General features: G+C 46.3%; 1 protein-coding gene across 6 annotated transcripts in view; it reads left to right on the top strand.

The window, feature by feature from the left end:
- LOC118506270 (nephrin-like) overlaps window positions 1–26542 on the top strand; it is a 79716-nt gene that overhangs the window by 6488 nt on the left and 46686 nt on the right. For all 6 annotated transcript variants that reach the window (XM_036043177.1, XM_036043178.1, XM_036043172.1 and 3 more), the window contains exon 3: window positions 3188–3246. In XM_036043177.1, the coding sequence (XP_035899070.1) occupies window positions 3198–3246 (49 nt within the window). In that variant the 5' untranslated portion in view covers window positions 3188–3197. The remainder of the gene's footprint in view (window positions 1–3187; window positions 3247–26542) is intronic.

Below are 26542 nucleotides of genomic sequence, written 5' to 3'. Positions count from 1 at the left end.
TCGGTTTAAATTATGCTTGTTGCGTGCGATAAGTAAATTGGACAATTTCTGTGAATAACTTCCTTTTGCTGAGGAATCGTGCTATAGAATAACATTGATGGTTGCTTTGGAAAAGAGCTACATTCATGTTTTTTCCATGGAGCGTTGGTATAATGCTACATACAATACAGTAAGCTTTGAGAATAAATTTCATTTCTACTTAAATAAGAAAGAATAATAACCACGCTCTAGTAATAGAACTTTAGTAAAATTAAGAATTAGTAAAAAAAAAAACACTGGGGCGGTCCGGTGGCCGAGGCGACAGCGGCGCCGGTCTTCACAGGGTAGGACCGGGGTTCAAATCCCATCCAAAAAACCTCCCCGTACGTAAGGCTGACTACTTTACTACGGGAAAAATTAAATCACAGAAAGCCAGCAATGGCAGGCCGAAACCTCTCGTGGTTGTAGTACCAAGGAAGAAGAAGAAGAAAAAAAACACTATAAAATTGGAACATTAATAAAAGGGTTTACCTTGAAGTATTTAGGTTACGCGGGACAATAATCTGCCCTGCTTAGAATTAGCTACACAAAATCCTTAATACCGCTCATCGTACTGCCGTCACTCAATCTTAATTTAGGGCTACCACTCCTCGTCCGCCTATGTGGACGCCTTATTAAGATTTTACACGATCTAGGTTGTCCGATGCCATTCTCATGACAAGACCACCTCGTCAGATTCTAAAGGTCCTTCAGAGCATCATCCTCTTGAGCTAAACTAGCAGGTACTTCTAATTTTTTTCAGACTTTAATGTTCTATGTTTGTGGTCCAGCTTTGTTTGTCGCAATGAAGATACGAGTGGAGATGTTTTCTTGGACAATGATATTATCGGTTGGCTGGCATATCTGTGTATCTCAACATAAATGTTGTTGGCGGTGTTTACTACTGATAGGTAAAGCTTTGGAGGAGTTCAAAGATTCAATCACTAATCTGGATATCAGATCTTTTTAAATCAATGTTTGTTAGAGGATATTTCTAATATCTTTTCGAGTGTTGTTCAGTCTACAACCCGAGATTTAATGTCACCTGTCGCTAATACTTGAGTCTGCTTCTGCTATATAGGAGACACGCTATTCAATGATGTTTTTATTATATCTTGTATCTTAAATGGAAGCCTTCAACGGTCCTCTGAGACTACAAAAACAGGTGTTCTAGTATTCCCTTTTGAAAAACTTCATCATACACAATTGTGACATAACGACTTAACAACTTAACTATGTTGCTCTACCTACTTATAAAACTTTTGCTTCTTTGTTTTAAAATTGTTAAACAAGCTTGAAAACAAAACTGTTTTAATTTGATTCAGAAACATCATTTGCCTATAATCGAATCGATTGATGAAAGCTACTCAACAGTCACTAGAGTTTATTGGTTCACGCTAGCAATTGAAGAATAGAATTCTTCCCATTCCAATAACTTCCCACAAACAGTGCCCAATCAGAATGTCGTGATTGCAGCCCATAAGCTATATTCAGAACAATCCGAAGCGTTGGCGAGAACCCATTGAAAAGGAACGAAAATAGTTCTGATTGCCTTCTATTATTCATAACGCTTGGTTCGGCACGGTTTTGTGGTGTATGTGTGTGTGTGTCTGTTTGCTCATTATCTTTCGATGCTTATGCAGTTGCATGCACGCTAGCGGATTATGAGCCTACCCAGGTTCCCGGGGTTTCGCCCCGATCGGTGCCATCGGGGTGACCCGGCTGGCGCGGTAGAGAGGTAGGTGTCTCAATTGAAAGCAACCATTGAAAGTGACCGGTCAACAGACTATGGCTTAATTGGGCAGGGCTGTTATAATAACCGTATCTGCGTCTGCCTGTTTCTACCACACACACACACATGTACAAATGTACACATCCATGCCAAAGGACACCCTGGACGACCGATATCTATTGTCCGGTGGTGTGTAAGAAAGACATGATGTCATACGGATGTGGTACGGGCGCTCGCTCCTCAGCAGAACACATCCGTCTTGGCACTCCAGCACTAACTGTTAAATCATGCTGATAAGGGTTGCTGCTGAATTAATTTTAATTATGTCTCGTTCGGCCATCGGATTGTTCTCGCTTGCTGTCTCGCTCGCAGATCTCGTGCTTTCTGTGCAGATAAAATTGGATCCAGCAAACGCCGTGGGTCAAGGAGCGGTAGTACGTGAGGACATCGTAAGGACACACTGGAGGAGACTGGAATCGCAATCATGAGCGTGTGTGTGCAGCTCTTGCATAACACATTGCGACAATACCAGTGCGTGAATTGTGTGACGTTAGTGCAAATAGGAATGATCCCGTATCGAATGGCCTAGTTCTGGTCCGTGTCTGTGCCCGTGATGTCCTTCTCGCCCATGTTTGGTGACCTCCAGGCGGGCATTAAATTCCCAGTGCTTTGTGTCTCGATAGCTACCTCACGCTCCCTTTTGCTTCTCCCAGTTCCAGTATTCCTGGGGAAAACCTCCCTTCAGCCAGCACGAACACATCCATTAGTTGCATTGGAGGAAGTATTGCGGGACAACTCGGCAGTGTGTGAATTTAGTGCCGCGAATCAATAGCGCTAAACTATCGCTATCTTCGCACCTCATTGCTGCCGCGATTAGCTACGGCAGCGTCGCAGCAAATCATGCAGTGGCAAAGAAGTACCTGAAGTGTTTAAGCTTTCACCACTCGCGGAACTTGCGTCACCTGCTACGCGAAACGACTCCTTGCCTCCTCAAGCAAGAGACGCGCAAGTAAATTGGGATTGGTTTGGGGCCGGCGTTGATTGTGCCCCGGGTTGGTGGGATCGAACACATGCTGCCAAGGATCAAAAGCATCCGGGCGTTATCGATTCGGGAGCGCGATTTAGGTATGAAAAGCCCACCCGATCGGGGGTCTGATTTCAATCGATTGTCGCCCTGAAACGCTTTGATGTATTGTCGGGTGGTTTCGGAGGGGGTGTTACTACCCCGGGGTGGAGCTGGGTAAAAGATTACAGCACGATGGTGGCTATTGTTTTCCTGTTAAAGTGAAACCTACCGCGAGGCAAATTCTTTCTGCGCGAGGGAACGCGTACGCATTAATCTCGAGTGGGCTTAGGTAGAATTATTGTTTGTAGTACGTGCTGGCTTCAATCTTCACTAACTCCATCGTCTTTCTTTTCTCTCTCTTTCATTTCCAGGAATACCAAAATGAATCTACAAACGCTGTTGATAAGACTTTTAACACCAATTCTAACAGGTAAGTAAAGTGAAAGCTTCGGGCAAGCTTGAGTACACCCCTTGTACCCTTCATTCGGTGGGAAAGTGTTCCCCCGGACCTCAAGAGAGGTCTAAGCTATTACGGAGAACATTTACCTAATGCTACTATCAACGGGTAGAAAGCAATTCTGCTAACTTTTTGCCATCCCTGAGGCAGCGCTTGGAGCGATAGGTCTAAAAATGTCCATTACTGGACTGCAAATGGAAAATGGATTTTCATTACGATGCACTCCGTGTGTTTGCGTGCTGTTTTGGCACAGTTTGGCCGCAAGACGAAACAATCCGGAGCGGTAAATTGAAACTCCGACAGCCGGATAGTTTTATGACTCGTCTTTGAGTTTTCCATTTTACCGGAGTTTGAATACACACCACACCGACGACCATTCCGCTGGTCCATATGCTTGCCGTACAGGACGACGATGACCGCACCGAGCACTGTACCGAGGCGCAATAATTCTTGATTAAAATCAAATAAAACTATTTTATTAAATATCCTTTTTGTCCTGCCATTTTCGAGAGAGCCTTTTTGCTTTGAAGTAGTCGGTCGGTGAACGCCTTTTGCCGGGGGTTTTTTTTTTGTTTCATCTTGTGCCTGGTGAGAGCTTTTTAAGTGCGAGCAAAGTTCGTCGCATTGTGCGCACGGTGCAGCTGAATTGTACCACCCCCCCCAAACCCAATTGGAAGATCATGCATTTCGGATGTTAAGAGGTGGGTTTGGGTGTGGTGTACGCTGTGGAGGATGAGTAGCATCAAAAGCATGGGAGAATGAAAATGGGCTACAAAACACACTCCCTCTGCCCGACGCCATGACAGACGCCATGGCACCGGGCAGGCATGATTGTCTTCGTGGAAGGGTAGCGTGTGTGTGTGTGTGTAGCAATGTTCTAGTTTTCTCACACCATTTCGAAACGATAAAAGAGCTGTAGGGCTGTAGGGCTCAATGCTCAGGAGGCAGAGCACACCAATCCCTCTCGTCGGGCTTCTCTGTCTGCCGAACAAAGCCGAACTGTCAGAAAGTGCTGACGGTGGTGGTCGGACCGGGCCCAGAGCATCGCTAGTGCAAAGAATGAAACGATGCCGGCAATGGATGGATCGGAGGTGCGAAAGGAAGCGTTCGAAGATCGTTTTTGCGAAAAGTCACAGGGACGTGCGGCAAACTCGCTCGGCGCAATGATGCTATCGGAGGTGGAATCTTGTCTCGAAATCTTTTATGCTAAGATTTTATTCAAGACTTCGCCCTCCGCATGCTCTCTCTCACAGCACTCGGCTGTGTGTAAAAGCATATCATGTGGATGTGTATCTTCACTTGGGGAACGTTTCTTGGGGCAAGGAATTCTGGAACTGGAACACCACCGGGGAGTACGGCTCCTCCATCTTGCAATATTCCCCGACGGATGTGAACTGTGTGAAAGAATACATCCATAGTAAAACACATGCACACACTGCCACAGGAGAGTTTCACGATCGAATATTTCCACACACACGCTCGGCGCGTCTCTGCTATATCGACGAACGCACATGTGAAGGGTAGAAAGAAGCCTCGGCACTCAAGTACATGGTGACATAAATTTTCATCTTTTGCTCTTGAATTCAATTTCGACATTGTCTCCAAACCCTGCCCGGCTTGCCGGTGGGGGAGGGATGTACCGGGGTTATGAACCTTATTGCCATCCGCCTCTGCCATCCGTACTTCACCGCTTCAACGGGTGGGGAGATTCGCGTCACTAGAAGTCGTGATCTTCGAAAAAAAAAACCCTAGCAAGGGATGTGTGTCCCCGGGTAAATATCGGGAATGTGTTGCGTGGAAATATTTTCCCGGCCTTTGTGGGGGGGAATATTTCCCGGGGCGAAGGCTTTCCGAACGCAAATTATGCTACCATTGGCAACAAATCGTTCCAGATTGTGTACACACACACACGGGTACTCTCTCACACAGGGCGCAGGGCACGTTGTGGCGCGCATAATGAGCTGAGCATATTGGTACCGGCAGTGGCAGTGGTGGATGCGTCTCGTAATAGAATTATGGCTTCCTTTCTTACGCTGGAAAGCTGCTGGTGCTATAAAATGGTGATTGATTAAGTGAGGGAGAGAGAGAGAGTCTTGGCTGTCGCTTTTCTCCGGAAAATCCTTTGATGAGGCGACGCAGGGTAAATTTTGTAAACGGAACCTCCTAAGTGCGTTCGTCACTTATTAGCTTTCAGGAAAAACTGTGTGCGTGTTGGGAGCTTGTCAAGAATTTCCTCAGCCGACTCTTTTATAGCAAGGTTGGTGTTGTTTTATTTTCCCGTTTTGATTGTGTTTTCTACGACGCAATGACGGATTTTAATTCATGTAATAAAAGAAAAGCCTGGTTTTTATTTGTTTACTTAAAACGATACCCTAATACCTCATAAAATGTTGCAAAAAGAGGGAACCTATCCTTAAATCGTTCAATCCTTTCGGGCACGGGAATGCTTTAATAGTGTCGCTTTGATTTTGTTTTGCCTCTGACTTTGGCGACTTGCTTGTGCCTGCCGTTACGGCCGATGGTCGTGCGCCGGAAGTGTATCATAAACGATTGCGAAAAGCTTTTCCGATTCATCCGAAAACCTGATGAATAATTCACACCATCCACAGTGCGGGAGCTGCCATTGAAGGTTGGGCATGAGCTTCCAGCAGCTCATCGTCACCGTAAAATCGGATGGCTTTGGCCCGGCCGGTAGCATAGCGTGTGTCCTGTGTACGTGTGCGTTTGTGAGTGGCAGCTGGAAGAACAACATTTTCCCAGGCTTCCGTTTTTTTCCCCGGGTTTTCCCGGAACCAAGTGTCAGCATCCAGCAGCAACCGTAGCAGAATGGTGAGCGGGCTCACGGGTGATGTATGAAGCTGTGCTGCTGTAGCTTTATTTTCTGCATTGGTTTTCGGGCAAAACGGTTTTTGGGCCGTAAGGCGACGCTATCCTCCACTGACCGTGATAATGATCTGAAATTTATTTTCTCCCCAGCAAAGGAAAAAAGAAGACTAGAGCACCACAGTCGGTGACTGTAAATCCTTCCATTCTCGACAGCGTTTTTTTTTGTCGGTGCCCCATTCTTCCTTGTGTGATGGTTACGCGCTATTCTCGTAGGCTTTCGGTCATGGACAAGGATAAGAAAAATAGATCACAATTCGGGTAGACCAAAGAGAGGGAAAAAGGTTGTTGAAGAAGATTTTCCAACCGTTAGTTCTTTTCGGTAGCGTTTGTTTCTCGATTGTGTACTGTATCGATATGGGGTTTTGGTGAGGTTTGCCACCCTAGAAAGCCGATGAGTTGAGTGTCTCGATTTGGGTGAAAAATGATGTCCGCACATGGTGGTTCACATGTTTTCGGGGATGCCAACGGTGTGGGAAAATACATTCGGAATGGAATTTGATGATGGCATATCTCTGTTGATGAAGAAATTGTTGATCGTCTCTGTGTAAGGCGAATGTTTTTGCTACACTTTTTTGGATTATTTTATTAAGAAAGAGTCTTTGTAAAAGTAGAGGAGTGGTGTTTGAAGATTAAAACTAAATTCGTTTTATAGAAGATTTTTGAAGACTTAAAGTTTAATTTGATTAAATAAATAAGAGTAGAGTATAACTAGTCTAAAGATACTTGAACATGTGGAGCATATATTATAAAAATAGAAACTTTATTTTATAGCACTTTATAGCTAATGAATTTTAGGAACGTATAACTTTCTCAGAATATATGAATAAAAAAAAAACTTTCTCAGAAGAGTTAAGAGGAATAAAAAGCAAACGTTGGGACTGATCACCAGTGTTCACCATCTCCATACATGAAAACCTCCTTCAGGGTTTGTCAGTTCTCAAACCATGAATTTTAAAGATCTCAGACTTAATGCTTTAGTGTGATTAAAGAACTCTTTAGTGTACTTTGGGCGGGCCTTTGGTAGAGGCAATAGTGGCACTGGTTCACCCGGCAGGTTTGGGGTTCATATCCCATCCGAATGTACCCATAAACGGCAGGTAGGCTGATAAAAAATGCTCAAGATTCATCATTTCCTTGTTGTTTAGTATCCTTATACAAAAATGCGGATACAAAAATGATTCTTATGTCTCCAATATTTCCCCGAAGCTTTAAAATGGCTTAACCCAACTCTTCTAGCCACAATTCATTTGCACTTGAATAACTTTATCTTATCCGCTAACCCAAATTAGAACGGTTACGTCGGAAGTGGTGCTCAGTTGCCCAGTTTTTGTGTTCCAACGCCTCCCCAAAAGCAGCACTCAAAACTTTAAATCGGCCACATCAAATAACCATCACCAAGGCACACGCGAACCGCCGTGGTCTTCTACGATCTAATTTCCATAATCATGGCCGTTCTGATTTCGGTTTGGTGTGCGTGTTTATTTAGTGTCAATCGCCAAAACCCGAGTACCACGAGACGTGTGTTGGGCTTACGCACACGGTGGAATATCGGTCCACCGGATGGTTATGATGATGAGAAGGAAATGGCAAAAAAGACGCTGCATGGGTCATGTGGAAACGCATCATTTGGCAGCAGGAAAGTGCCGAAAGGGCCGACAAGAGCAAGCTCCAACCGGGGATCGTTCGCTCGGCGGATCATCTTGTGCATTTGCATATTGATGATAATTTCAATTTGCCATTCGTTGGCAGAATAGTTTGACAACAGTCGCGCACGTCAGGTTTTGCCTGGTAGCTAATACGCACCCTACCTACCTACCCGGCTCCAAGAAATTGCCAAGAAAGACCCAAGTCTACAACAAATCGCTCCGCCAAACTGGGAAAGCTGTTTAGCTTATCATTTGCAAATGCTGCGCTCATTTAACCGCTTAGCCGCTTTTTGTTCGGTTTCGCTTACAGTTTGACCTTTTTTTGGTGGCTTTCTTTCGCTTCTCACCAAATAGCGTCTTGATTGGGTAAAATTGTAGTGCGAGAGTCAACGCCAGCGCCAGGATAAAAAGTGTCTCCAGTTTGGCGCACTAGATTGACGTAGATAGCGTTGGCACGGTCCAGGCATATCCCTAATTGGGCAATGGGTGACGCGTGGCACGCAAAAACTTTTCCCACCGAGTTGTTCTCTTTAGAGACTGACCAGCGTTCCAGAGATTCGTGGAAACCATTTCGACCAAATACCCAAACCCGACGGTGGAATAAAATTGCCCATCAAGCGTCGTCTAGTGGCAGCGTTTTGTCCTTGGTACGTGGAAATTCCGAATACGCTTTTCTGGCCATGTTTTTCGCCGCATTAGAGGGCGCAATTTTCACTTGCCTCACTCGGGAGGCCACCGGGAGCTATATTGTGGAGGCAGTCATCATCAACCGCATTGATTGACAGCTAGCAAATGAGCGAAGATTAATAGGTTTCTTTTTTCGCTGCCGAGAAGAATCTTCGCCGAGCCGAGCGAAGACACATTCTGCCTTCTGCCCAGGATAGGAAGATTGGAGATCCCACAGTGCGTTGGGCGATGGGATGGACGGAAAATGAAAAGGAGTGTCGGCACGGTTGAAACGTGGGCAGAATATAGGCAACCGGGCAACCGGGAAGCGCCGAATGTGGACGTGACTCAGGGGGATTTGAAATGGAAGCTTTCAAGGAAAAACGCGGACCCTCGACACGGGCTCCAAATGACATTTCGATGCGTGCCCCGGATCGAGGGAAGAACCGGAAGATACGGTCCGCGCACCGAGGCAGTCAGGCAGGGCCACTTTCTTGCTGAAGTTGCTTGCCGTTCGTCCTTGTGCGGTGTGATAACGGGGCGGGCGCGTGTAGACAGGAGAACACAGGGGGTTAGAAGTGAAAATCGCTCGCTGGCTGGCTGGCTGGCTTTTCCGCTTTTTCCGAAAGTGACGCACAACCAAACACACACACACACACAGATTCGCACGCACCATGTATCGAGGCACGATGCCTTCAGCTTCCTGTACGCGTGTTTGTGTGTGTTTACCCCGTGGGGAAAGAGAGAAAATCCATCGACCGTCACAACAACCGCAATGCGGTAAAATTTTACAATAATGTTTTGAAAGCATCCGGTCGCCAAGCCGACTCCCGCCGCGGTGATGCTTTACCGCGACCAAGACTCGCATCACCAGGATTGCCGCTTATCTCCTGCACGGCATCACGGACTCCTATCTTCGGGCTGTGTTTTCCATCGCCCCGGGTCTATGGGTTCGCCCTCCCCCCTCCCCCCGAAGACCAAAGATGGCTTTCGGTTCGATGGTGGTGATTAGAAAAATGAATGCCGGAAATGGTGACGTGCGTGTGACAGACTGACAGGACAGGACAGGACAAAGCAGCAGAATCGCGTGGAGGACGGAGAGGCACCAGAATGTAAATGTCGGCAATGTTCTGCAATGAATGTTTGTGTGTGTGTGCTGTGTGCTAATAAAAATCGAACAACGATTAATCGTAGGGAATGCTGCCGAAGGACCGGGACATGACATCCACTGGTGAGGGAAGTTTTGTGGTTTTCGGTAACAATTGGAGTGGAATAAATTACTGGGGCGTTGATGTAGTGCGGGCTAGGGTATCTCTCTTTCTCGCTGTTTCGTTTTCCCTCTGCGTCTAGATCGAGATTAACGAGAAGCTGGTGCAGTTTTCCTTGACAGGACATGACGTAACCCTGAGGGGAAGGTTTATGTCTATTTTTGGATACCCGGTTGAGGATGTTATTAGTGCGGCATTTGATTATCCTGGAGTTGTTTTTAAGAGCACATTTGCGAGGGGGATTAGATTAAGCTCCCGGGACTGTTCAGTGAAACAAGTCAATGAATAATTATTTTGCGTGACTTAATGTCGTTAAATCGTTCCTTATGATTAAATAATACAAGCTAAGCAAGGAAAAGGAATCAACCGACTGAGCCATGATTTTACAAACCTACAGATGACTAGAGTAAAAAATCGATAATTTTTAAATAAGATTATTATAAAACTTGAGTTAAACTTTAGACACTTTTGTACACAATTGTGTGGATTTTTTTTCTTTATAAAATGTTTTTATTCACTCTTTTGGCGCTACAAACTCATTACTGATTTTTTTTTTCACTTGGTATTACTCCGAAAGCCTTAGAGATGACTTGAGTTTAATTCTTGTCATAAGAGCCTAACGCCCAATATCATTAGTGCTCTAATGGCATAGCAATAGCGGCGCCGGTCTTCACATGGCAGTTCCGGGGGTCAAATCCCATCTAGGTAGACAGGACTCCCTCCCTTGTACACAGGACTGACTTTTCCAGATACGGGTCTAAGCAAGTCACTAGAAGCAAGACATCGCAGGACACAGTTTACCTCCATCCATCTCCATTTTAAGGAGATAAGAACAAGAAGTTTTTGTATCCTTTCATGTAAAATCCACCCTACTAGATATTATACTAGCGGGCTTATAACTCTTAATAGAAAACTTATGATGCTATGCTCGATTTATCACTGTGTGAATCGTGTTTTAATTTACGTTTTCACTTTTATCTTCGCACTTTTCTTACCGAGCATGTTCTCATTCCGGGCAAGTTTAGCCCCGAATTAAGACACACAGATGATGTCTCATAAATTATTTCCATATCATTTAAAAATTAACCTCTCCTCCTGGAGTTTCTCCTTTCATCCGCCCTATGTGTAAGCCGATTTTTTTCCCTGGTTTGGAAGGGAAGCTAACAATGTGCCTGTTATTTACCATATGTTGCGAACATAAGACCCATGTAGCGGTTATGCTGCGTTTCGGTTTTCCTTGCCCCGATCTCGGCATGTTGCTCGGTACATGATGTGTATCGTTTTTTTTGGTTTGGTGTTGCTGTTGTTTAACTCTACCCGGGACACTTGCCGCGTGAGAAGAAGAGGTTTGATTCTTGTTTTTGTTTTGTGAGGTCTTACCAATTTGAAAACCACATTCACTTGCCTTGCTACACAATGTTTCTGCTTGCCTTTTTGCTCACTTTTTTTTCGGTTTGCGGTACATTTCAAATTGTCGGGTTTGCTTACGTACCTTCGTCCTGGGACACTTGACTCGGACTCTTCGGGTCTCTGTGCGTGTGTGGTAGGACATCTCGCCGCACCAGGATGCCAAGTAAAGTACCGGGTGAAAGAGAGTGAAAGAATCCTCACAGTAGGAAACTCAAGGCAACGGTAAAACAAGTGGTTGCCAAACATTGCCCGGTCCCGGGGTGTTGGTGCACCGCATGGTGGCATCCGTTTTGGGACTTTTTTTTGTTGTTACTGTGAGTTGCTTGCATGGTGGCAACCTTATCCCAGACGTTGGATATGCAAACATTTTTTCCCAGAGTTGGCTCCGGAGTCTCCAGAACTTCGGGAAGGTTTGGCTTTTTTTCCCTACTAAGGAAAAAGGTTAACCAAGGCAGCGGTGTGTCCCCAGGAAGCATCACACACACGCTGAAGTAATTTGCTGGCCAAAATTTGCGTTTCATTTGCATCTTCCACGCATGGCCGCATGGAAGCATGTGTTGTCTCGATGCTTGCCGTGCACGTCGCTCAGTTGGTTGCGATGATTGAAGGCTTCCCCAAAACATATGTGGCGCAGGTTTTGCTTCACACCGGTCCAACGAAGTGGCCCTCGCGAAGGTAGTGGCCCTCCGAAAGCTGAAAATGAGCATTTGAAATGGACCGCAGACGGGGCGAGCAAAAGGTTCACATGGAACGTTAGAAATGGTTAGATGGATAAATAAAATAACACATAACCGTACAAGGGAACCCACGGCAGAAGAAGAAAAAAAAAACACACACACATTCACACTCAGGAACTCCAACATTGTACCGAGCAACCCTTTTCCGTATGCGCGATGCCATAACGCAAACAGATGGTAAATTGATCGAAAGGAATGAGATGATTTGCTTCCACCGCGATCGGACAGCCGGATCGAAAAGGCGTAAAAAATGGGATGATATTATCAAACCACCAGTATGGTGGCGGTGTGATGATGGCGGCCACGCTTGTGGAGCTTAACACATTAAGCAAACGCGGTTGGCGCATCCGACAGCGATCTATAATTATAAAGATTTATTTCACATAAACAGCACCTAGACCAATAGGGGTTGTGAGGAATGGACGGGCTAAGAGGCACAGGGAGTGAGGTGTCCCTTCATCGCGTCCCTGCCTTGCACGTACGAGGCTGCCCGGTTAATGAGTGTGATATGTGCTATTAACGAAGCACATTTATTTAGCGTAATTATGGACCTCACGGTTTGGGGTTGAAAATCGGTATGATTGTGCCATCAGCAGCGAGCGAATGCCGACCATCATGATGGGGGTGTTTTATGCTTTTTGAATAGGTGCGATAAGATAGTTTGAGTATTGTTTTCTCGGGGAGGGAGTAGAAAAAATAACCCTAGTACCAGGTTCTCTGCTTATGGGAGAATCTAGCTTTTGGTGGTGGAAAGAAAGTTCGACTCTCGGTGGACGTGTGCTCGAGCTGGGAATGATCCCAACAGCACCTACCAGCATGGACCAGCGTGTAACCATCGAGCAGATGTTGAATCGCTTCCGGCATGACCGTTCCTTGATGGACAATGTTTCTGTATCGTACTGTGTCGAATGGCCTACAATGCCCGAAGAAGTTTTGGAGCTGTGACAAAAGGACCCTCTTTTGTTTCTTGCGGTCTGCTATAGAGGGACATTTTGGACACAAACACATATCTAGAACCTGGAGCACACATATCTGGGCTGGATAGAGACCGGCCGACCCGGGGGCAGAGAGATTACACACTCGCCCATGTCAAGCCGGCTAGCCGACTGACAAAACGCACCCAACCGCCCATGGTCCTGTGGCGAGAACTCTATCTAATGAATGCCACCGTTTCGGGCACTCATTTCGGTATCCGGCGCTCCTGGCTCGGTCGGTTGGCATGTGCGATTTCACATGCTAACGTTGCATGAAAGCCGCGAACAGCAGCTGCTGGTGAATATCTTCGGTGCGGTGGGTATCGAGCCTTCTCAGGAACAAATGACTGAGGTCCACAGAATTGGGAGATGCGTAACTCGTATCTTTCGAGTGGATGGCTTCGAATAAGGCTGTGCAAATGTTTAAATATGCTTCACAATGAATAGATAACGCTCTGGAACTAGAACTAACGAATTGCTGTTGTCGAAATAATAATGTGTAGGGATTTTATAACCTCAAAAAAGGCCTCAAAAAACTTGAGAAATGTTGTGTTTATTTGTATGGCTTCTTTTATGGGATCCTTACTATTTATTGCTATAATTTATCTGCTATAAAAATGAAGATCTGTTTATACTACCTTTAGTTGAGCTCTGTATTGTATCTTGATACCTAAAACATCACTATCGAACTTCTTTTTCTTTAAATAGTTTTAATAAAAATAAAACAAATATAAACATAATCGAAATTTGTTTCAAGAGAATTAATTCTGGTGCAAATTACAATTGCAATAATCATAAAAGCGATAAACATAAATGCGTTTATCAGCAATTGAACGATTGATTTGGAATTTTTGACTACTTTGACGCAAGTTTTTCAATCCTCGAAGCAATTCAAGGACATCCGAATCGTAAAAGTAGCACACTTTCCCACTTTCCTTTTGTATGTTATTCCTTCCTTTGGCCACATTTTCCCACGGGCTGGAAATTCACCAATACAACAATTGAGTTGGGGTGAACGATTCTGTCTATTGACAAAGTTTTTATCTTCGTTCCGTTGACAATCGCTGTCACAAACACTCTCCCCTGCTCATACCTTCCCCCAACGTTCTGCCCCTCAGTTCCTGCGTAATTCAATCGGGTGGTGGAATTTGTTGTTGCCGGAAGAATTTACGACACACGGCTTTTGGAGTGGAGCAATATAAAGAGTAGCGAGCGAAGTTGGCTTCCGTGCACGGATCAAGCCCTCGGACGAATCGCTTTTACCGCGCCCGCTTCACTCCAAAAGTTGTTTATTTATTTTACATCCCTTCCGATGCATTAAGCGCATCTTAAGAGCGCTTTTTGTAAGCGGCAACGCGCTCCAAGATTGAAACTATTAGCCGGGTCCGACGGGATCGAGAAATGATTCGCTTTTCCGATTCGAACGTCTCGCTGATCCTGACCGAAAAAGCGAAAGTTTCTTTTCGGCTTTTTAGGGGGCTTTCCCCCACGCTTTCTTCTCGGCAACCGGGTGACAACGTCCGCCGCGTGTCCTGACATTTGTGCCTTTGAACATAGTTTTGTTTTTGCGTGATAAACAATTAAAACATTTGTACGGACAAAGTTTCGCGCTTTTGGGGTAAAGTTTTTCGGGAACCGGATTTGTGTTGGATTGGCTTTCGGCAGGGAAGGGTCGAGCCACTCTCGAAAGTCTGATTGTTTTTTATTACTGTTTTTAACTTTTCAACCACCCTCAAATCCTCGGCTTTTATGTTTGAAAATGTTTTGGAGAATTTATGCTCGTCGTCGAATAAACGGGGATATTATTGCGATTCCATGGTGGACGGGGGAAAGCAGGGGGTTGGGGTGGGAGAAGGGTGCGGGTGGCCAAACACAAAAACCCCGGACGAACCAACCCGAAGTTCGTTGGAATGCGCACGTTCCAGCACGAGTTTTATTCGTTCGATCGTGAAAACGACTTGTGAAGCAAGTCTTCGATTCAGATAAATTAATTACGATAATGACCGTTTCGGCGTCGAATAGGCGTTCGTTTCACCGGTGACCTCCGTAGGGTAGGCAACTGACAGGAACGGAACGCGCGAAGTCAAGCAGGGAGTTGAAGTTGCCGATAGAACGAGCTGATAACTCGGTTCGGTTCGGTAGTAAAAAGAGGAAACTTTATCGGTGGAACACGATTTGCGATGACGTTTGGGGTGATTTTTGAAGCACACTAACACACACACATATTCGTAATTAGTCCAAAATGGCGAAAGCTTGCATAAACGGTAGGCTCCAATTATGATAGCCCTGAACAAGCAGTCTAAGGATACCCGACTGGAAATGGCTATTCATTTTGGCCGGACGTTGAAATATGTCCTTCGTCTGTTTGCCTGCCGAACCCCTTGTTGCTTGCCGTGTGCGTGCTTGTGTGTGTGTGTGCTTAAAGTAGACTGTAAAAGACGCATCCAGCCATCCTGAAGATGAAAGGAATGAATTTGATTTCGAGCCTCGCCCGTCGGTGTGGACCCGTATTGATCCACACCTTTGCCGTCGACCGTCGTTTCTTGGTCAATCGGACGAAATCGATCTACGGTGTGCGCACTGTGGGGACGAGACACTTCAAAGTTATTTGCCCAGTTTCAGCCAGCTGCTCGCTTCGGGATAGGAATTGGATGCAAGAAATGATGTAAAATTCAATTCCAGCGCTCGCCTTCTCTCCCGGGACGGGTCAATAAGGGAAATCGAGCGCAAGTAGGGCCTCTCTCTCTCTCTCGCTGGCCGGGGTTTTGGGTTCGAACCCACCAAGGCCCAAATCAATCAATCAATAAAATTGTCCTCGTATGCGATCTGGCTGGTTGAAAGGGGTGAACATATGGGCGTGTGTGTATTTGTGCGCACCAATTTGGTTGATATGACTCAGAACGAACCAATAAAAGTATTGATCAGTCTCGAGAGTGCAATATTTCCGTCTGTTAAGGGATCTGCGAGAAGGCAATAATTTTTGTATCAAAAATGAATAAAAACAAAACCCGATGGATGAAGTGTATTAAATTGAGCTTAACAAACTTTTTTTTCCATTTGGTCGATATTGCAACTAAAACGAGCTCCTGATTAAAACGCCATCTCGAACAACTCGTTTTTAAATTGATATTGCTCTAAGATTAAACTTTTCGCGTTCTTCATAACTTAAGGATTTTAAAACTGCGGCATCCTGTAACTTCAAACATTCCACCACAGTTGGAACTTCTCAAAGATTCCTTTCCTCTCACCAAACGGTATGTAATTGTTTCTTTAAATAGAATTGCTTAACGAACCTCGAGCCTTAATCTGAGGATTAAATCATGGCACACCTGCTTACACACTCACACACACACCCTTGGTAAGTGAGCACCGTCTCATTGGTAAGAAGTTAGTTTGGCGCCCAGCCCCGGGTAACTCCGGGCCACCCTGGTGCGGAAATCCAATTAGAAGTACCGGTACAGTCAGTGCCGGCCAAACAAACTGGCTCAGCCCGGCAAAGCTTGTGGACGGCAAACATCCACTTCCACCCAGCCGGAAGCTGCGCTAGCGCCAGAAGTTCAGGCAAAGTCCGGGCACTGAAACTTGCCGCTAGTTTTTGGGGCAGAAATTTGCCACTTGCTTTAATGAGTTTGTAATACCGAATTACTTCCCGAAGTCCCGAAAGGTGGTGCAACCCTCGGGAGCGTAGATTTGAATGCTTTCCGTTTGCGCTTGGCCTACGAAATTTCACTCCAATTTACTCCCGCTATCAGATCGTGCTAATAGAGGCGCTTTAAAGTGGGTGGGAAGTTCTGCGTAAACTTCTTCCCCCCCGAAGGTATTATATCATTCGCTCGTGACGTGACGTCCAATCTAATCTAAAGTAGACAATCGCCATCTTTAGCCCTGCAGATGGCTTCCAAAACTGACGAACTGACGCGTTCAGCAGAAGCCACCCGAATCACGTGCTAATGTTCTCACGAATGTCTGTCAAAGCGGTCCGGCAGACACGGTCGCACAGTACACAAACCGATACTGTGTGGCCGGCGAAGTTGTGCCGATCACCGATGTTGTCACCTTTTTGCCAAAAATATAAACCTCCCTCTGGGGCGTGAGCGTCAGCACACAATTTCCGATGGGGTGGTACGAGGGCAAAAAGTTTATCTCAAAATATTACGACTATTGTGGCCTTTCGGTCTGCCTGCCTTGTTACGCCGCTTATCGTTTTTCCACGATCGGGCGCCGGGAAAAACTGCCAACGGGGTGGAAAAACATCTTCAGCTAGCTACGGTGAGGTGGAAAGAACGGGAGAAGTTGCTCGAGTTCGAAGTCATCGAAGGACCCGTCATGTCGGTGACATTGGTGAAGTCAGCATCGCTTTTGGCAAGTGGTTCGATCTAGGCAACATCAACAAGGCCTCCCGCTCTCTATGTGGGAGCTGTAGACATTGAAAAGTTTTGGTTGGCATTCGCGAGGAAAATCAAACAAGCGCCTGTCAGGGGGCCGGAAATGGAAGGTAGGAACAAAAAAAGAGAACAGAGACACAGAGACAAGTCCAACGTCCTACGCGCATCAATTGGGAAAGCGTCAAGAAGAGTGCGCCGACCAGTACAATGAAGACACTGGGAAAGCATGGTACAGTAATGGTGGGAAATCTCCGGTGGCTTTTTGGATTGCTACTTCCTTAGCTCGCCCATCCTCCTGTAAATCCTCCCTCCCACACCGCTATTCTGACATTCCCGATCCAAATCCGGATAAATGGTGGGAAAAAACGTAACAATTAGCCATAAATTAAATGAAGAAAAATTAAGTCGTTAACGAGGCGCTGACCACACTCTGTCTGTATGTGTGTTTGTGTGAGCCGTGGATCCCAAAGTACGGTGCGAACTTGCGACTAACTTTTGTTCAAAATTCGGTAGGAAGGGGGTTTACAGGTGGGGTGCCTGGTGGGAATTTGCACAGCTTGTTGTGTGGATGTGTCTTTCGCTGTTTTAAAGGCTTTATGCTTCTAAAGATTTCACCAGGTAGGCAGAGGAGTTTTGGTTTTTTCGGTGGCCCAGGGACCGGCCACCAGATGTAAGCTTTTTCCCGACCCTCCCAAAACTATTGCACCATCGGGAAAATGGGGAGGGATGAAGAAGCAGAAGGGAAAAACAATCTTCAATAAGACGTTCTGATCTGATACAACCGATGAAAATGGCGGTCGGTTGGGGAAGTGGAATTAAATAAAACAAAAATGATGTTACGCCTCAGGTGCCGGGCAGCTGCGTTCATTTTATTTCTTCGCTCGCCATTTGTGTAGCGAGCCAGAACGATTCGGCTTTCCCTGGGAGTTGCACCGGAACTGGTAACAGAAATGTATATTAAAATAAAACACAATTATGAAAATGTAGCCACACACATCCACACCCGGGGGTGGCTCTTCTCTGGTGGTTCCACGGTGCAAAATTATCCACGGGAACACAATAAAAGAAGCAGCAAGCTGAAAACATTTTGAGCGAAATTTTTCACCCAAACTTACAATTGTGGGAGAATTGTGTCAAAGCGTCAGAATCAGATATGAATTTTATATTTCCACTAGACAGGCCGAACACCGCTCGCCAATGTTTGCTCGACACCGGTTGCTGTGGTTCACGGAACGGTAGGGTTCTGGGTAAGACGTCCGCTCAACAAAACGGGTCAACTTCGTATGTAGGGAACGATCCGCACGCTCACACAAGCTTTGAAAAGCCATTCGATACGCTGTTGTTTAGAGAAAACTTTGCATTTTCGGCAGTTCGGCTTTCCCTATAGCGTACGGCAAGTACGTGCTGGCAGTAGGCAAAACTTTGGATCCTCACCGAGAGCTGAGGAAGCAACGCAATCGTTTACTTAACCTGTGCTCTCTCTCCCTCTCTCGTACGCAGCACACTTTCAATGGGTGTCCGCTATTGAATGGGAAGTTTCTGGGGCTGGAATTCGGTACAGGGAAAACCTCCGATCACACTCGGCATACGGCAACCCTGAAGCCGGACCGGATATCCGATTTAAACAATCTTCTGGCATCTTTTCGAGCGTACGCGTATCGACCGTACCGGGAAGTCACTCCCTGGGCGTTGGCACTGAGGTTTCGGTTGGTGCAAAGTTTCTGCTGCTTGTCGTCGTCATCATCATCTCCGAGCGAGCTGAAAGCAAAAGTTCATTAATTACAAAACATGCTCCGATTTGCGCTTCCGTCGGGGGAACGGAGGCCATCGGGCACAGATTGGCCTTTAATTTACTTTAAAAGCGGTTGCCAAAAACTCGCCAAGCCGGGGGATGACGCATTTTAGCATCGGTTATCAGGGTGGGGGTTGGTTAGTACCGGGAGGTCTCTTGCATTGAGCATGAGGTTTTTGGTGATAAATACGATACCGGAGTGAAACATGCCCTAGAGAAAGAGAGAGAGAGAGAGAGAGAGAGAGAGAGAGAGAGAGTGAGTGAAAATTGTGAAGTGGAAAACTTCAGACAGACGTGTGCGGTGGTACTCAATGGCTTTTGTATAAAGGAAAACTCAAAGCTTTTCATCATGCCCAGGCTCTAGTGTGTGTGTGTGGTTTCATGTTTCGCACTCGAAAAAGAACAAAAGGGAAAGGAAAAACATCAGGACGCCTTTTTGTTCAACGCAATGATGGACGCAATGGCAAAGAATGTTGTTTTTCAACTTCGACTTGTGTGTGTGTGTACTAGCCAGCCTTCCTCCCATTATCAACCGAAACCCCAAAAGCCTTACAATTAATCAAAACACGAACGACGAACGCACACACTGGTCGGATGGAAGTAAAATAAATAAATATATACTTTGTTTTTTCGGGACAAAAACGGCTCCCAGGGAAGCCTGCAGGCCAGGGCAAGCGTCTTGGAATTTACACGCGCCATCCAGCCAAAAGCCCCAAAAACTCAAGAGCAAAACCGGGTCCGTATGTTCCCGTACAAAAGGGGGCCGCAAGACCATTTTCCAAAAACCCCTCCCGCCCAAGGAAAACCGCAGCACTGTAATTGAGTAGACGTGAGAAGCGACTTGAGATGTTTCTCTTGAGGTGAAGCTGAAATTGTGGCCCGCGACGAGTGCACTCCTACCTAACCTGCAAGGTGGTAGGTTTTTGCTTAATGGCGCTCAAAAACCTACTACTTGGGAGTGTGGTTTGCTCCCCTCCATTTTGATGATTTGAACATTTATTAAACGGAGCAAAAAACGCGAGATCGAGTGATAAACATTATTTTGAGCTATGATTTTACAGTTGGGCGAAGAGAAGGCAATAAAATACACCAGCACCATACCAGGTTAATTCTTATGCGTTCGGTCATCAGCAGATCAGGTTTTTTTTTCGAATGATAATGGGAGCTTTGATTGATACTTGGGAAAGATGCCCACGGGCATGGGAAAACTGAAATTCGATACAGTGGCGGTGGCAACAAAACGGGGGTGCGTGGTTTGAATATTGCAGGTTAATTCTTTTACCGATTTGGTACGATTTCGATTTAAATTCTGTTTCTTTTGCTTTTCTTACTGCTCTCTCTCTCTCTCTTTATTTCTCTTGGCTTGCCCTTGGAGGTTTTTACATCTCATTCCGGCCGTCCAAAGGAAGAGGCAGCAGTTTAATTTGATGGGTATCATAAAAGAAAGCCATTCGATGGTGCATTGGGATTGGTAACGGGAGGGTTCCAGCTAAAGGTTCCCGATGAGGATAGCAAGCGGGTATTGAATCGTATCATGGTGTAGTAACATCTTCACCGAAAGATTTTTTAGCTAAACTTGCGAAAATATTCGTCTAGCAAGGTATGATGGGATGTAGCTGAGACTGTTCAAAATTAACGAACTCCTCATAGCCACGACCTTGAGAAAGATGCTCAGAATGATTTTTTGCCCCGTATGATGCAGGAGTCTCTGCAATGTCTGCAATGCCTCTGCTTCACAAGCTGTACGACTGTTTATAATCATCGTGCAGCTAATAAGACTCCGCAAGCTTTGGTGGGCTGGTCATGTCATGAGAATGACAACGGACGACCAGTCTCGTAAAATTGTTACAGGCAGTCCATACAGACAAAAGAAGCGTGGAAGGTCCAAATTGAGAAAGAGTAACTGACTCAAATGAGAACTTCTCAAGTGTAAGGACATCTGCAGCAGGTGAAGTGTTCAAAGCGGATGTTGCGCTTGGTTAATCAAATAATTATGTACCACTACGTCCTGTCTAGTGATTGTATTAGGCCTTTTAATCGTGGTAATTTTGGTTTGAATAATCCCGCAAAAAGTATTTCTAATAATTCACCTTTCAAAAAAATGTAATCGTGTACAGGGAGCTTCACCCTAAATAGCCGTTTGCTCCCAAACGTGTCTTTCAGCACCATGAGATGGAAAACAAAGCGTAACAACGAAGGAAAATTTGAAGAAAACGCAAATCGGCGAACGTCTTTTGCCTTGCTCCACGCCCATATTGAGTATTAAAGCAAGCACAGCCACTACCAAAAGGAAGGGAAATGAAAAGTACATCCGATGGTCGGACGCACGGTACTGAATTTACAATGAAATACGAACCATAAACCTCCCGCTGGCCAATTCCGATGGAGATCGTCATAGGGGGACGGGTGTCATTTTCGCTGCCTCCCCACCCGTTGGACCACGCCACTGTCTCTATCAAATGATGGAATCCCGGAGCTTTTCCCAATCTGTGGACAAGCATCGCGCGTAAAGATCTTTCACAGCGCACGATGCCATTACGTGCAGGCCCACCGTCAGCAGCCGTCACCGAATATCCGCGGTTATGGTGTCGTTTAATTTTGTTGAAATTATTTTACGCGAGGCTGGGCGTGCCTGGTGGCCGACGCGGCCGTCGATTTCCCATCACAAGCTGTCAGCTACGGGGAACAATTTTCGCCAAACTTTACCCTCTGGCGGGCGGTGTTTTTGGTGGGATTCATATGAGGCAGCGGCGAAAAGTAATAAGCTCAGATAGTCCCCAGAAAAGCTTCGGCTGTGCAACGGGAGCATAAAATTAAAGCCGACGACTCGGTATGTGGCTGTATTTTATTCAGATGATTTCTTCGCTACAATGAATGTGTTCGAACGGGAGCTTTATTAGTGAATTGAATTTTGGCCAGACAAGTTCGTAAAGGTCGAGCATTAGGGTGCAAGATGCTCTCATTAAAATGAGTTTATAGATTTCTTCCACAGCATTAATGAATTTTGCTACCAAACTGTATAAAATAAACATTGTTACACGAAACAAAACACACGCCCTGTTGTTAGCTTCCCGGAATCGTACATTCTATTATCGAAATTCATCTCCTCAGTACTCGCAGGCGCACCGATTCTCCGAAACGGCACGCTTGTTAATCATATCCTTTAGCCATCTTTTATGCAAAGCCTCTCGACAAATCTTCATCAGCAGGCGTAAAGAAACGAACCTACAAAAAAGAAAAACGCCCAGCAAGCAAACGCAAGCAAGCAAGAAAAGCGATCATATCCGCTGGCCGGGAGATGAAATGCGTAACAACAAAAGGCGAATAATACATCACCAATTTATTTTCCGATCTTCCGAGCAGCAAAACAAACATCGGTGCACAGAGCGAGGGGGAGAGAGAGAGAGAGAGAGAGAGAGATGGAAAATCGTGAAAAGTTTAATCGGCATAATGCCTTTCTCGCGCACGGAACAGTTGTCCGGTTTGTGCAAGAACGTGGCAAACGTATCTAATTGAAATCAATTTTCCGGAAGCATATCAGTCACTTGAGCACTCGCTGCGCACGGTGGCACCGCCCCGAGGTCAACCTGGCTGGCCTTTGATGACCCTTCAGGGGTGGGGAGGTAGGAAAGCATCGTCAGTGGAGAAAACAAAGCAAAGGAAACAAAAAACAGTCAACACCGACGATGTCCAAGGATTTTTGGACTGTTGGACTGTATGTCCGCGCCATATTAGAATTTATGGCACCGTTTGTTCACCGAGTGGGCAGACCATTTTCCCGGGCACTCGGACCGGCACTGTAGTTTGCTGGAAGTGTCCTCGGGGAAATTTTCTCAAATTGCGACCGTAACAGCGTTTCTCTAAGTGAGCACACCGTTTACCCCGGGGCGTGTAGCCCGAGTCCGCGGCCAGGTTGGTCGTGCAGATATTAAATTTGTTGTATCGTGCCACCGGGTTTTTCTTGTGCAGGTGAGTAACGACTTCCCATCAGCAGGAGGGAACCAACGAAAATACCATCTGGTTCTGGTTGGGACGTGGTTCGCACACACGCACACGCCCAAACTAATCGGTCTCCGGTTGGGGCAGGCTTTCCCTGTATCGTGGATGAGCTTTCACGGGTGAAAAATCACTTCAAACTGTGAAATAATTCAAACTGCGTGCCCAAAGGAAAAGCTAACATTTTGTCGAATCCCGGTGCCGTCAATGTTTGCACTGTGATGCAGCTCGTAAACAAAATGCCCATGCAGCCTACCGGTGACGGAGGTCACAGTGTTTTAACGCCCCAGGGCATGGCGTCACCAAAGCCATCGACGCTCTAAAGCGGGCAGCAGTTTCGAAATTTTGGATAGCCGTTCGTTTGTTGCGAGCAATTGGAAACATTAGCAGATTGGTGGAACAGGACGGTGGCGTCTGGGTGGAGTTGATGGATCAACAACAACAAACTGCACACACACACACACACGCAGACGGTGACTCGCGAGGACTCGCTCAACACTGGTGAACAATGTTTTATGGTGAACTATCACGACACCCAGGAATTGGTTGAATAGAAAGAGCATGTTTTGCCCCTGTTGCCTCATGCAACACCTGCGTTACATTCCGTCCGGCCGGCGGTGGAAGTCCTCCCGTGCTGTCACGAACGCTCAGGTTGAAGTGGAGCATGTTAGCTAACAATTGGAAACACTTGTAAGCTCACACCGACACTGGTAACGCGCGAGCGATGCCGATTAGAACTCCGGTGTTTGGAGTATTTGGAAACCGCAAGGAAGCGCGCCGGTTGGTTGCTCGGTGGACAATTACAGGTAGCGGCCGGGTCGGTGGTAATCTGATTTGTGACAGTCGTTAAATGACGCTTACACTTATTATACCAGCCACAATTACTAGTAGGATCAAGCGGTACTACTTCGAGCACTTTAAGTACCGGCACCTAGTTCGACAACGGACAGGGTTTTTCGGTGGGGTACAACTTATTAAGACATAATAATTTATGGCACACGCAAGGAGCGGTCTTTAGAGCTAATCCCTTTTTTTGGAGCATCGTGTTTGGAGTGGTGCGTCTTGCGGAGACTCTATCGTTTCTCGATGTTCTTCCACCTCTGCCTTCATCAAACGCTCCAGTGTTCCCACTATGGACCCGGAAATGGGCACGATATAATCTTTCTTCGATCAGCATAAAAAGATGGCAAACGATTCGATTACACACACACACACACGCGGTGGCTGGCAACATCGGGACACTTCAATCAATTTCTCCAGCACCTGATCCGGTTAATCCGACGATAAGTGGAGCGTGCTCGACTGAGACGAACGCTGTAGTAATGTTCACAACCAAAGGCACTGGAAAGCTCTCCTGCCCAGGCGCATCGATTGCCCGAACAATAGCTCGATCGATAGAGCCGGCATCGTGGTGGGTGCCTCTACCTGCTGGGGTGGGGTTCCCTTTTTTGGCGAAATCGATTCTATCGATAGTTATTAGACGTGGACGTGGACGGGGTTAGGGTGCGAAACAGGTGGGCCATTTCCTGCTTCCCGGTGACATTTCGTCTCGAGCTTTATTCACTGTCAGTCATCATTAGACGCTGTCTGCTCACATGACCGCTTATAGCGTGTGGAGCACCCACGCGCGCATGGGGAAGATTTCGTTCGACTCGTCCGGGAATCGCTAGACGAATTCGGTGAGGGGATTTATCGAATGGCATTGGGAAGACTCTCTTATGTTAAATGCGGGCAATGAACTCCGAATCGAAGATTTGCTTTTTCTGTGTGTGTTTGTGTCGAGGATTGTATGTGATCGAGGCGGAAAGAAATGATAGAAAATTCAGAATTAATCAAGACCGTATGGGTGTGAGTGTCTTTTAATACAAAAGGATCAAAGGCCTGTTGGAGAAGACGACTCGTCTATATAGACGAGAGTAAGGCGACGGTTTGGATGAACTGGAAATAGCTGTCGATGTTCGGTTTTTTATCCTTATCCAAGAGGATGAAGTCGAACAGATACAGATATCGTGCCGTAACGCGCACAATAAAACTCGTTTTCACCCATTTTGTCTGCTCGGTCTGGGTTCGGCTGTTGGAGCACCTACTCCACCCGGGGAAGTCGAGTGAAGATTTCTCGGTCGGATGAAAATGTTGTTTACCACTGTTACGGAGCTGGATGTTGAATACATGCAATCTCGGGCGATACGATACACCTTGGCGATACACCCGTGCCACAAAGATCCACACACACACGCTGATCTGCAGACTGTATGCCCTGGTACATGAATGTGCAATCAAGGGTTTGATTAATTATTTACGGCTACCGAGAACAGCCAAGAGCCTCGTTCGCTTCCTTTCGAGCTGCCAGCCAGCCAGCCAGCGCATCAGCAGGAGCACGGCGAAATGATGGAAAATCTAGCACAACGTAATTATCGTACCACTTCTGGTACATCTTTTTCTCGGTTCAGTCGGTTGGCTTTAATAGAGAAGCGCACCGGGTACGAAATCAGAACTCGAGTCGAGTGATGTAGTGGCTCAACCTGTTCTACGCCGTGTTTTTCTTCTTTCATTATTTCTATATCGTGTGTGAATGTGCGCGCCTAATGGTTCTGCGCTGGCTGTGAGTTTGGCGCCCGTGATTGCTTAATGTTAGGCCCTATTTGGGCTTCAAGGTTTACATTAAAGTCTGTGGATGTTTTCTTTGGACGTACAAGCCCAATACTTGTCGGGAAGGATTTTTGCGCATTTGATTGATCCTCAAAAAAGCCACATGGCATGAGAGTAAAACGTCGAAGAAACAAAAGCTGGAAGTCAGCAATATTCAACCATCAAAGTCCTGATGTCTATTCTTCAACAAATGCTTCCATAACAGAATATCATAACTCAATATCTTGCAACGACCACACAAGCGTATGTGGCACTGGGGCGCACGTATGTCAACGTTTCCGGTGGACGACATCCTGACAACTTATTGAAAGAGGCTAAGCTGATTGAATTCCGTACGCCAATTTCAGAGGAGATATGCCACGAATAAGAGCAGCGCGCCCGAAAGGCAAAGAAAACAGAACGCACCATCAGCCCTCGGGGCATCTTTCGCTGCGGTCGGTGCTGTTGGTTGTGTGGCCCCAACACGCTGCTGTCCAAAAACCTGTACCTTTTGCTGGGGCGCGCGCGCGCGTGTGCCGTGCGATGATCGTTTGGGCTAAAGGCGCGTCGCGAACGATTCGCGTGGACTGTGCTGGTGCCTAGATGCCACGCTTCCCTGTCAGACGGCAGCATCCCGGAGCCCACTGTTTCAAATTCTAAACCTCGAAAATAAAGTCCAGATATTGAATGGAAGCGAAAGGGAAGCCAGAGGGAGAGACAGAGACTTGAGAGCTGCCAGGAAGGATGTGGGATGTCGAAGAGGACAGAACAAAAAAAAAAAAATGGAAAAGGTGGAACGAAAAGGAAATCGAGGAGATGAAGTAAACCAATCAGGCGTACCAAGGGTCCGAATGTGGTGTGAACGTGAGGGAATGGACGCC

The sequence above is a fragment of the Anopheles stephensi genome, chromosome 2 (assembly GCF_013141755.1).
Source record: "Anopheles stephensi strain Indian chromosome 2, UCI_ANSTEP_V1.0, whole genome shotgun sequence".
NCBI classification, from domain to species: Eukaryota; Metazoa; Arthropoda; class Insecta; order Diptera; family Culicidae; genus Anopheles; species Anopheles stephensi.
The sequence above is the reverse complement of the archived record's forward strand: the minus strand, read 5'-3'. Positions and strand labels throughout refer to the sequence as shown.